At 42.8% G+C, this 13,085-nt stretch overlaps 1 protein-coding gene across 3 annotated transcripts in view; it reads left to right on the top strand.

Annotated features, from left to right (window-relative positions):
- Positions 1–13,085, top strand: part of mob2a (MOB kinase activator 2a) — a 47,802-nt gene that overhangs the window by 19,558 nt on the left and 15,159 nt on the right. Inside the window, exon 1 of one of the 3 annotated variants that reach the window (XM_028408078.1) lies at positions 2,106–2,427. The exons of the other annotated variants lie outside the window; for them this stretch is intronic. Within the exon in view, the coding sequence (XP_028263879.1) occupies positions 2,390–2,427 (38 nt within the window). The 5' untranslated portion in view covers positions 2,106–2,389. Of the gene's footprint in view, positions 1–2,105; positions 2,428–13,085 lie in introns of those variants that run through there. 3 annotated transcript variants of the gene reach the window in all.

Genomic DNA, 13,085 nt, shown 5'->3' with positions numbered 1-13,085 from the left:
GTAAGAATGATGTGCCTCTGCCTCTTTTACCCCCTTTAACCCACTTTCAGTTGACATGATTGTAACGGCCTCTATTCACATCACAGTGTTTTTAAACCCGGTCACGAGTAGGGTCTTTCCCCAGTTCATTGGTTCAGTTCTTTCAGTTCTTTTTTAACGTTGTGTTATTATTCCAAGTCACAAGTTTATACAAATGAATACTGTCTTTGTCCTTATGCTGTCCAAACAGCTCACTCACACAGCTTTCTTAAAATGTATTACTCCAGATGTCTTGCTATTATTGCGTCTCTGGATTTTATGATGAGGAAGTACAGACGAATACACACAAGATGGAGAACTTATATGTTGTTGAAAGTGACAGTTGATATAGGCAGTTTTATTTCCTCTGGCACGCCCTTTCCACTTTTCATCAGTGCAGGGCACATGGCTTTCCGCTGTACTCAACACACTCACAACTCACATCCTGATTCTCAGGTAGTGAAACACAAAGAAAGCATAACAAGAGCCAAGCTCAAACCGTCACTTCATCACACAAATAATGATATCACCCTGTGCCTTCCCACCTCCCTCCTCTGTTTTCACATAAGAAGTGTGTTAATGACAGTGAGGATTGTGTACTGTATATGTGTGTGCAGGTGAGAGAGAGAGAGATGAGGTAATTAAGCAGTGAAAGAGGATGCGTGTGAGCTGGAGCTCCTAGCGACTGTCTTCCAGGGAGCAGGAGGAGGAGGAAGAGAAGGTGGTGGTGATGTTGGAGGAGGGGGGGGGTGACGTCATTGGATGTAAAAGAGCTGTGCTGGGATGCAGCAGTTCTTTGTCATCCAGTATCTCAGACTGAATACGAGCAGAAGTAAAGAAGTAGAGTCTTCAGTGCTGTTTGATGTTTTTGTGAGAATATGTATGAGCTCTGGTTACTTTTAAATCTATCTCAAATTCTTTAAGTCAGCAACAGCTGACACATCTACCACCCACCGACCCACCACCACCACCTCCTCCACATGGTTGTTACATAACCGCCGTCTCCTGAAGGTGACTGTTGCCTCTACCTCTGTAATCTCGCTGTCTTTTTCTCGTCAGACTGCAGTGATTTGTTTTGTTGTGCAGCAGAGTGCATTTGGCCTATCTGACATTGAGCGTCAGTATTCAGTGGCACCGGCTGCCCTCGTCATGGTCGGTTAATCCTGTGTGTGTTTGAGTCCAGCAGTGTCTGCAGCCTTCAATTACAGCAGCACACTTTGAGCTGTGTGTTGCAGCCTCTTAAAGGTGTGTGTATGTGTGTTTAATTGTAAGGAGGCAGCAAGTCAATATTGGAAAGCAAAAGTGATTGCTTTAGTTTAAGGATGTGGGGAGGAGAGAAGGCAATGTAACAAGGGCCATAATTCACTCTGTGTCCTTCACCTTATTTGCCCATACCATAGCTACAGTCCTCTGCAGTGATTGGCTCGCATCCTGGGGGCTTGTCTCCACAGTAGCCCCTCCTATCCTGTACCTCTGCATCAATTGTGTGAATGAAGTCACAATTATTGTTTGCATTCATGAACCTGTGTACAGTCACGTGTTTAGCCCCTGCCCAGTGTTGACAAAAGAGTTAATAATAAGCCATCTGCTTTTATATTTTTAAGTTGCTTATTACTGGAGGTGCAAAAGGCTGGAGACGTTGTTGCCTTGAAACACTGATTAACTTTGTTTTGACAGGATTTAAGTCAGACTCAGATTTAGCAAACAGTGTTTTTTGGTTTTTGATGGGTGGAGATAGGATGTTTAGCCTTTGTTTAGGATGTATACAGATGATATCTCTGCGTCCCAGGGATTATTTCCTCCTACTCTCTCCTTCTCTCTCTCTCTCTCTCTCTCTCTCCCCCCCTCCCTCCCCTTGTCTTTCTCTAGCTCGCTCTCGTTCACTCTCACTCTTCTCCATCTCTTTCTCTCTCCCCTGCAGTCCACTCTGTACTGCCCAGCAGTCAGCAGTTTGTTTATGGGACTCTGTTTGCCAAGCTAATCTTCCCGCCTTTCAAGTGGGAGCCAGCGAGAGAGAGGGAGGGAGAGGGAGGAAGGGAGACAGGGAGACAGTGCAAGAGTGTGAAAGTGAGCTACGCAGTTGCAGTAGTAGAAGGGAGAAAAGAACATGCTTGAGAAGTGTGTCTGATTTTTGTGAATGATTTTTTTGGCTTCGAAGTCTTTTCTCGGCCTTACTGCGTCAGCATCCACCTTGGTGACCTGTGTCGAAGTTGAAGACTGTTTCAGACACCAAATGTTTGCACAACGTGCTATGCTGGAGCTGGGACCCATTATCCAGGTGCACCTGTAGCCAAGTTTGCAGAGACGCAGAGGTGAACGAGAGAAAGGGTGCTGCGGGTTGTCACCTCTGCTTTTCTTCATCACCTACTGGATGGGGGTTCTGGTGTGCTGCGACTGCTTCTTCTATAGGTAGTTGTCTTGTCTCCTCTCTTGACCTTTCCTTCATTGTACTGTTATTGTGCGACATATGTACTTGGCTTTGCAGCATCCTTTAAATTTTCTGACTTAACTTCTGTTGTCTGACTTGCTCTGTCCCCCGACTCTTCTTGCTGTCTCTGTTATTGTGCTGCAGTTGGAGGAGACATTTGAGGACAGTGCTGCTGTAGCAGGCAGAGATTCTGCTGTAGTCAGACACACAGGGTATCTTGAATTGTGGGAGGGAAAGAGGGAGGGAGCTGCGGACACAGGGACAGCAATGGCAAACAGCCAGTCTCCTATAGCTGACTGAAAAGGAGGAGTGTGGGACCTTGCTGGTTACAGGGTTTGTTTGGAGGGTAGGTTAGGACTTTGGAATGAAATGGAATCCTGCAAAAAGGCAGCTAGTCATTCAAGCTTGTCCAAGTTTTCTCCTGCTCCTGATGTGTGCCCCTATGGCCGGGCAACTGTGTTTGTTTGGACACAGTGTTCCCTTATAAGGGGATAGGGATATGCTTTTTCCCTTTTTTGTGTTATTATTTGCAGAGCATTGGACTCAACAGACTTGGCTCTTTTTTTTAACCTTTGCTTTCCATTTGGTTCCCTGGCAGTAGCTATCCTATGCTGCAGAGTTTGTGTCAGTCTTGAAATCTGACTGGCTTCCATGTAACTGTTTATTTTGCTTGAGAAAAAGGCTAAAATGATTTTGGTTAGGTTCTCTGGCAGCTGGAGCAGAAAGGATCTGGTTCTCCTCTTTTGTGGTTAGGGGTTAGCCAGTCTGAGCGTGCCTTAACTGCTGTATAAAGTATAATATAAAGTCTAAATATAACTTTCTAGGTCCAAAGGAGGGTTTTGATGGTGAGAGTAAAATTGTAGCTTTAACACAGACACACACTGCACAGCTGGTTAAGATTAGGCCTTGCTGTGATTCAGAACTTTGTTTACACTTCAGTGCTACACTTAAAATGAATAACAGCCAGCCGTTTATGTGCGTGTCATGTAAATCTGAGGCTCCACATGTGTTAAGCACTGCAGGACTCAGTGAAACACATACAGAAGCCTTGTGAAGGCGAGCTTGTGCCAGAGATACTTATGTGCTTTTCTCAAGGCAGGGGTGGGACCTGGACAACGCACTGATGTCTCACAGGCTCATTAAGCCAAAATGGGCTTTTGTGTCTATTTTTAGCATTCCTCCTCCCTTGTCGTCTCCATCAGCCAATCGGATGTCTTAGTGGTGATGTTATACTCCTTGACTGATGTGTGTTTTTGGAGGCACACCCATCAAAATGGGTCCTCATTGACCTCGGCTCAAGCCAACCCTTCGTCCCCTGGGGTCTGGTGTTTCAGCTTTCAACAGTAGCATTGTTTGGGATAGAAACAGGCTGCCAGCACTCCGTCAAACCCTGTCAACTCTAATGTTGATCATCCTGTTTAGAACAGAGCAATTGAATAGCATGTTATCGTTGTTTGACATAAACGTTGATTTTTACAGTGACTGTTTTATGCAGGCAGTGATGCTATTGAGAGAAGCCTGATTCATTCTGCTAAGACCATGAGTCAACAACATTGTAAGTTTAAGCTGCCATTTTTTGCTAAAATCACATATTAGCAAGTAAGACTTAAGAGTATTAGGTATTATGAAATATCTGATAAGATTATTAGAAACATTTTGTCAGCCTGGCAGTTAAATGAAAATCACTCTATGTATTCGCATTGTTGACCTTCAAGCCTCTTAAGCAATGGTAATGTGTATAATAAGGTTTAACTTGTGTTCAAGGTTGTGCCACTGTGTTTTAATCTAATGTGTGCTCCATGTGTTCGTTGTCTGCTGACAGATTAGCTAGTCTGGCTGGGATTTAAGAATCAGTGGTCTAACATAGAGCCTGAAAAATATCACACATATTGTTCTCAGGGTAACTATTCCACGAGTAGATGAAACAAAGTCGTCAATCTTTGTAGAGACCTATGATACCAATTGCCTCTTTATTGCTTCTTTACATATGTACATTGTCACATGTTAACATAGGTTTGTGTGTGTGACTATAAAACTAACTGATTTTCAATGGCCTCTTTCAACACACCAGTCCTGAGGCAAGTACTAATATTAAATGTTGGGTCAGGTGTTCATTTAGCATTTGTCTATAAACATCAGATTGATATGGTCATCATTGCCCATCACCCAACTGCAGCATGAAACGAAAGAAAATTCCATTTTCCTCAATCTGTGCTGTAATGTTTCTGTACCCATTAGACATATTGTTGTTGATGTGTTGGAGGCTTGGAGGCTTCATCACATGCAGCAGATCAGTTGGTAAATTTTATAATGCATTGTGTGGGACAATAGGTCTGAGTATATCAGCATACTGTGTGTTGTATTAGCATAGCAGACCATATTGGTTGCCATGTGTCTCTCATTAGACTATCTTTGGCAGGCTTGGCTGCTTCCAGAGAGCTGAGACGTGCAGCTCAACAAGAACACTATTCTTCACCAACAAACCCTGCACTTCTTCCCCTATGTCCTGCAAACTCCTTGCTCCCGTGGCAGCTTGTCACTCAGATGGGCTCATTTGAATCAGGCTGAAATGTAGAAGGCTTTCAGGAAAGTTTGGTCAAAATAAAAGCTGTGATTAGTGCATAGAAAGCTGATGAAATCATTATCTATTAAAAGCTTTGCCCAGAGGAGTTGGATGACATTATTTCCTGTGGCTTTTGTACTTTACAGTAGAGCTGCTCTGTCATTCTGGCTGGAGGACATGAAACTAAAGAGCAAAATCAGCTCTTTAATTTTAAAATGAAAGCGTGATGGTCTGTTGAAGATCTGCTTCTAGGAAGGACGTCTAGGAAATTTTTTCCAAAAATATTTTCTAGATATTGAAATTTGAATAATAACTTTTTTTTCTGTGGACCCTACAACCTAACCATTGTTTATTAACCTAAACTAATAATGTATATTAACATTATGGTCAAAATGGTGACCCCTGAGCTGCCTCATCTTAAAAAGAGGTAGATGTCTGAGGGTGCCAAATCAGAGCTGAATGAGTTTAAATCTTGATGGCATTCCGGGATTGCAGCCATAAACACAGAGGACTTTCAGATAGTGCTGACTTGCAATTTTAAATTACCCAAAACTAAAATGCCACTCACGTTACTAAACTTTCTTCGTAATGACCCAAAGAGTTAAACTGCATGTGTAACAGGATTTTTATCTCAGCCCTGGACTTCAAAGTTTACAATTACATCTTGATAAGGGACAGTTCATTCCACATTATGCATGGTAGATTTGTTAATCCATCTTTTTCTGTCCATTTTTCTGTCCAACTAAATGCCTGGTCACACCCCTACAAACTGAGTTTTACCAAGATCAATCATTCTTTGCCAACTTTATACCAACTGATTCTTCAGCAATAAAACCATAATTCTAAATTTTCTCTTGCTGAATTTTTAGTTTTTTTAAACTTGCAATTAACAGTGCATTACGGTATATTGTCGAGGCCTACACACAAATATAAGTGGTATAATGTTTCTTCTGTGGTTCCTTCTACACCTGCACAGTAGGAGAAAACATATGTCTGCATGTAAAAGAGGTAACAAAGTGTTCTGTGGGTACTTGTTGTTTGTAATTTTAATTATTTTAAAATCAAGCTGTTTTTAAATTTTAACTGGCTAGTAGACAGAGTCTCAATGAGCAGACCTGGTTTACGTTTTTGCATTTCTTCCGGGTTTCAGACTTTAGGGGACCCCCGGAAATTAGATCTGCCTTTTCGTCTGTTGTTTAAGCTTGACTGAATTTCATCTGCAGATAATGGAAGAGAAACTCCTGAGAGTCAGGACATGTACTACATTAGTCTCTGATGGAGAGACACACAGGTTGTTCTGAGCACATGTAAGAAGACGTCTGTCAGTCTTGACAGACGTCTTCTTACATGTGCTTTCTCTACTTTCACCTGATCTCTAGTCACTGCAGAGGGCAGACCTCACACACAAGGCCAGTTGCATAACATTGTGTGTATGTGTGTGTTTCAGGAGCAGCCTAGATCTGCTGGCTCAGGCGGAGGAGAAAGAGATGGCCTTGCACTAACCTCACCTCCACATTTAGATCATCACAGTCAGCACACACCCAGGCACACACAGGCTTAAATAAAAACCACCAGACCTCATTGCAAGGCTTTTGTTACCAAAACAACTTAATTCAGTTTTTTCATTAGCTAGGAATTTTAAGAAGTGAAACAAAAGTAACATTACTCTGTAATGGAATCAGAGCACACACTGTAACACACTGAGCTGTACTGCATGGCTGAGTAAAAGTTGTCTCTGTGTGGCAGCAGGTGCCCTGTAGGCATGGAAAGACGTGTTACAGCTGCATGGTGGCCCAATTGGCAAGTGGATAATGGCTTCATTGTGTTTGGCTCAGTTTGGAGGTTGGTCAGGTGGCAGGAAAGGGGTTAGACAGAATTCACTACCAAAACAACACGCCTGCAGGCTTTGTATGGGCTGGTAAAATTGGTTGTAGCAGTTGTTGCAGCAGCCCGTGGCTTCTCCGTTCTGCCTCTGGGAACAAGAGGCCCATTTGAAGGGAGACAGGAAGTCCCTGGGCGTTTCACTTCCTGTTTATCAAGTTTGTCCCAGGCAAGGGTGAAAGGGAGGGGTGGTCTGGTACAGCCTAATTGAATGGAGAACATGGTAGTGAGTAGGTAAGACTTCCTTATTCGCTTTCTGTCTCAAACTAAAACATACACACTTGACTGCAAAGATGTGTAATTGCCTCTGTGCTGCAGTGCCTCTGGAAGCAGTACTCCCTCATTTGTTTCAATTATCTACCATCTGACTTGGTGCTGTTACCAAGGATAGCCTGAGAGACAAAACAGACAGGCAAAGTTATAAGTAGCCTCCAGAAAGGCAGTGTTGGTAAGCACATCTTACCATAATTCACACTTTAAAAGCTTGTTTGCGTCACTTTCAGGCTCACACACAAGCATCTCCCACCTTGTGAAACTATATTTAATCAGAGTGTAGCTGTGACTGCGGAGCAAACAGGGATTGCTGCAGAGTGCTGACTCCAGCATGTTCTCAGGAACCTAATGTTTATTCCAATGCTCCGGGCCAGACTAACCTTAAATACCCTTTTGTAGCAATGGATGTTATTGGTCATAGGTGCAGAGCATTGTTGTTACTATTGTTGAAGACTTTTGTGTCGCAGACAGATGTGCACCAGTCCTTCCTTCCCCCAGACAGATGATGTCACTGCCTAAGCCCATCTTCCCAGGTGGGAGCCAGATACTCCTCTGCTTACAGCCAATCAGAGGCTTGTTTACACCTGAATCCCCTGGTGTGGAGACACACTATGAAGTTGTATGTCTTAACAGCTGCTGATCTCATCTTCTCATAAAAGGATCAGATTATGTCAGCCTCACCACAGCTCATCCTTTAACGTAGGGCCTGTGTAGGGCAAGATGAACGTCAGCACTCGTCAGTGTTTGGTGCACACGTCCCTGTTCTCACTGCTCCAAGGACATCTATTGACTTGACCTCTCTTGTGTTTCCTTTCTATCCATCTCTTCTTTTCCCATTCTTACACCAGCAACAGCTGCCTGTGCCCACTTCTTCGCTCATTGATGTACCATCTGTGAATGACAGCCATTTTTGTTTGATACCATATGTCTTGTTGACAAAAAGAGTCTTTAGTTGTTTTTCTTAGATTAGTGTTTGTTTACATGTCTGCTGTGCATATTTTCCCCCTCAGCAGGCTAACAAGGGACACACTGTACTATTTCCTCCCTGACTGTAACAAAGGCCAAAGCTTCAGTGTAGCTTTTACTGTCATCTCAGCAAGGGACAAAACATGGCTTCGTTCCAGAATTTCCACATTTTCTTGTTCTTCTCTTTGTCTCCAAGCATCCCTCGCCTCTCCAATGCACCCATTACCCTCCTCTGGTGTGGTCGCCACACAGAAACACATGAATTCCATCTGCACGTTATACCTAGCAACACCTCTGACAAACATGTGCTGTGTTTTGCCTTCTGATTACTCTCTAGAGACTGATATGTACTGGCATGAACTTTGTTGTTGCTAATTACAGGAAAGTAAGTCTTTGGGTGGAAAGCCTGTTATATGTAAAGCTGCTGCTATGCTGCTACTGTTTAGTGCTATTGTTGTCGTTAAGGGTGGATGTCCACAAGAGGATGGAGTGCTGCTGGTTGGCACATGCCTGCCTTCCTTCCATGTTGCTTCCTTGGAGAGATCCGACTTCCTCTCTGTGCAGGAGAGCTGTTGCACAAACACAGACTTACATTAACTGAATCTGTACACCTCTAAGCCAATTAGAGGTCAAAATGCACACACACACGTGCCAGAAGGTTCTACAAGGAGGACTTACTCACTCATATTTTCCACCAGCTTCAGTTTTTGCTTTGTTAATCTATTGGTTTCCGTCAGTCACGGGGTGCTCGTCACCTATTTGCAAGCTCCAGGGTGTGACCACTTCCTACGCCTTCATCACTCCCAGTGTTAATCAGACTCACACAATAGACCAGAATTTCCTCTGCTATCAGATGGTGGGAAGATCTCGTCTAGTCATCTGGGAGGTAGAATTTGTTTGTGACCCTCCTGAACTCAAAGGAAGTTTGTGTTTGTATAGGTTTTTGGATGAACAATAACATATCTAAGAGTGTTTGATTTTAGTTTTTAATCAAGCTCCTTCTGAACTGAGGTGTTCACTTGACAACACTAATGAACTGCACCACTCAGAGGATGTGTGTGACGGAGAGGCACTGGCTGTACTGTTCTCTGAAAAACGTCCTTGGTCTCTCTGTTTGACCGTGTGGTTGTGGTGATAAGCAGAGCCGCAGATGTGAGTTGGCTGTTTTTAAAGCCAAGTAGAGTCTCAGGGGCTGCTGTGGCAGCACAAGCAATGCTCTTTGGAGATAACCGCTACTGTACAAAACACACTTGAGCTGACATATGTAACTTTCTCACATCTGTGGGCAACAGCGTTAGAACCAGAACTGAGTACTGGGATATGTAGAAGCCGATTCACTTAAGTTTCATGCTTCTGTATTTTATTTATTGTAATTGAGACAAAATATATATATATATATATATATATATATATATATATTTCCTTATCAGTCTTTTTGCCATTCCTTAAGAAGCATACTCGTTTTCATTTGTCAGTAGTCTCAGTTCAGCTTTACCATAACAAATGACAAATCAAACATGCCACACAGTCTGATGGAGTTGAACTTAGTGCTTACTGAAATGAAGACCTTTTCCTCTGGGAAAAGAGTTGAACCTCTCATTGCTCATTTCCATTTGTTGTTCTTGTCTCCCAAGTTTAGAGGATGCAGAGTTATGTAATATGCTAGAAACATATTGGTGTGTGAGTCTGTAGTGGTCTGCTGTAATTTGGTACGTGGTCTTAATGCAGCATGTTTTTAACTCATTATTTTCTGTCACTGCGATTGCAGGCCGATGTGAGCTTTACTTCATGTCGTGCAGCTTATAAACATTTTTCAGTTGTCACACTGAATTTATACACAGGCCATTAGAGTCAGAGATATGTATAATATGTCTGCATAGTCACTCGGGTGGAGTTGAACAAGCTACTTGACATGAATCAGTCACTTATTCCCAGCTGACATGTAGTTCAACTCTAGTGCACCAATTAAATGTCCACGTTTAAGGAACATTCTGTGCCTTTTAGTGTGTTGTGTGTGGTGGTTTGAGTCTCTTCTTGGAAGCGTATGGGTTACACGCATCTACGATAAGGAATCTGTGAATAAATGCCCTCGCTTAGGAGTTAATGAGCTGGATCAGGCCAGGCATGCACAGCCAAAAACTAACCAAACTCTGCAGGAACCCCACACCCTTCTGTTTATCTCTGCATCGTTTGCTTTCAGACTTACCGACATCCCTTTTTGTGATTTGTGTGCCTCATTTTTGTTTCATCTCTTTAAGCCCATTAGTATCTTTGAGATATATCTATTTTGCAGGACTTGTGCAAGTGTGATTCTCTACTCTCTTTGTAGGAGCAATTTGTGAGATTGTTGCTTTAAACACACAATACAAAAATCACAATACAGTCATCACTAGAATGAGAAGAAATCCATGTAATGTCAAACATCTGTTGCAGAGATATCTACTGAATGGTGCTATACCCAGAGTAAAAGGGCCATGCTGGCAGAGGCCTCTGGTGTTGTGTTTTTTATAATATATATATATGTATATGTAATCTTCTTTGGATCATGAAAAGAGCTCTGTCCAGCCATGGTCTACCCCATCATACTCCACCCTGCACACATACATCCTGTGCAAACATAGGCGCTACCCCATACCCCTTTCCCACCACCTTACCTTTCCGTGACGATCTTTCTTCCCCTTCCAGTCCCCTCCACCTTTTCTCTATTGCTCTCACACACACTCTTATGCATATGCACACACAGACTGCCTCTTGTACTCCTGAGCAAACAGTTGCCTATGTCTGACCACAGCACTCCCCCCTTTTTTGCTTGCACCTCGCCTTGACGTCACAAACTCCCCCCTGTCACCTAACCTTGTTTAGTGGTTTTACTAAAGAGTTGTTGTACCAAGACTCTGTGGGTCTTTTTCACACTTAGCATCACCAGCAGTGGAAAGTAACTCATCAAGTTTTACAGTCTGCAGAGGATGCTGACGTCTGCAACGTAAGCACAATCCTGGTTCAGTTTCAAGTGTCACAAAAAGCGCGCACACACGTCTGAGCATCCACACCCTTATTATAAAACCTGGAAAGAAAAAGAGGGAGTCTCAGTCTAGCTGTAAGTTTTGTGTAAGTTATCAGTTGTCAGGAATAGGTAGGCTACACACTACTCAAAGAAATAAAATCCATTTTTTTTCCATTGAAACATTTTGTATTTGATTTACCTTATATCAGACTGTTCACACCTGCATTGTATTTCCAGTAGATGGCAGTGTTAGCCCCACACCAGTCCCATCTGTGTGTGTATAAAACAAGGAATGTTGGGCACTAATGTCAAACCACTCTGCACTCTGTAGCTGTAATCTGAAGGTGATGTTTTGGTTTGCTTCAGAAATGTTCAGAATTTTATCTGCAGTTGTGTAATCAGTACATTTGGTTTTAGTGCAAGGTTAATGTACGCTTCCCAGGAAGAGACATTCTTTTCCTTTTTTGAGGTTTATTAGAGATCTGGGTAGACTTGGGGAGGCTTTTCTGTTTCCTCCAGCAATGCAAGGGCAATAACATCCACACATACCTGCGCTTTGAACAAGTGCTAGTGTCACAGCTCGTATATCCCTGGAGCTGCAAATGGCCCTCACTCCTGTGTCATATTTAATATGTGCAGCCACATCTCTGTCTCTGTGCTCTTTTGTTCTTCTGTCATGTGATTAATCTCATGACACTGATGGCGTAACCTCATCATAGACCTGTAGCCCTTACCAAACAAAGCTTCATAAGTGTATCACTTTTACTTTTACAAGCTTGAGGACAAAGTCACATTCCGACCTTGCTGTGAACACCTGTGCACATCACAGGTGACTCCACAGGTCAGCTACTTCACCTTCATGTTCTCATCTATCAGTCATTTAGCTGAAAACCGGTCTTTCGCTTGAGCCTTTGGGACCCAACAGGTCACTCTGTGTGTTCGTCTGCACTTACACTTGACAGACAGGTGTTAGACTGCCCAAATAGGGATAGTAATGGATGGACAAAGACTCACCCTTCTTAAGGAATGTAGGGAGGAGGAGTGCAGTGGGTAGCCAGGGCATGCTGTGACAACCTCCTACTCTGATTTGAACTTTTTCACTCTTCTCATTTTGTCCAATGTTATTTAATTCACACTCTTTTCGGTTCTGTTTTTCACTTCCCTAATTAAATATTTTAATTAATAAACTTCTTGCCTCATACCTTTCCATCTCCCATTTCATCCATTTCTACTCTTTGTATTCCATTCTGGTTCATTCCAGCTGACACGATCCATGAAGTCTCCATGGTGATGGTGATTTATGTCTGGACATGAGTCTGTTATTTTTCATGTCTTGCCTTCTTCTTGCTAAATCCAGCTTTGTTTACTCTTCTTTTTTGCAAAAATCTAACCTAACCTGACTTTTAATTGGATTAGGAATGCAGCAGCATTTAGACAGGTATTTTACTTCATGCATCGGCGCAGCCAAATGGAGCGTGAAGCTCAACTCTGTAATGTTTGCTCATGAAGTGCAAACAGCTATCCCAAACAAGAAAAACTGAGCTGACGTGTCTCTCCTTTAGTTCACCCTTTATGTTGCTTTTGCTCTTCAGCTCTCCTCTTCAGTCCTTTGTTTAGCCAGGCAGTGTGTGCAGAGAGCATTGGCATGTCTTTGCATGCAGCCCTTCCCCTACAGGAATGCAGAGTAAGATGAAGCCAAGGAAAAGGAGAGAATCATACATGAAGCTGTAGAGGAGAGGGTAACTAGTTAGATACTAATCACTGTTAATGGGTCCCATGCATTAATGTAGTGTGCTATGTTATCAACAGTATGAATGCATTGGTGTATATGCTGAAAGTGGTACCTGTTGGTACTTTTAATAGATACAAAAAGATTCATAAGGTCGTTGTGTACTCCTGCCACTGAGTCCATCTATCTGTACAGTGCTGCAGAAGCAAAAGTTCAAGAATTT

Source organism: Parambassis ranga, chromosome 6 (genome assembly GCF_900634625.1).
Source record: "Parambassis ranga chromosome 6, fParRan2.1, whole genome shotgun sequence".
NCBI classification, from domain to species: domain Eukaryota; kingdom Metazoa; phylum Chordata; class Actinopteri; family Ambassidae; genus Parambassis; species Parambassis ranga.
This window is presented reverse-complemented; position numbering and strand designations above follow the sequence as displayed.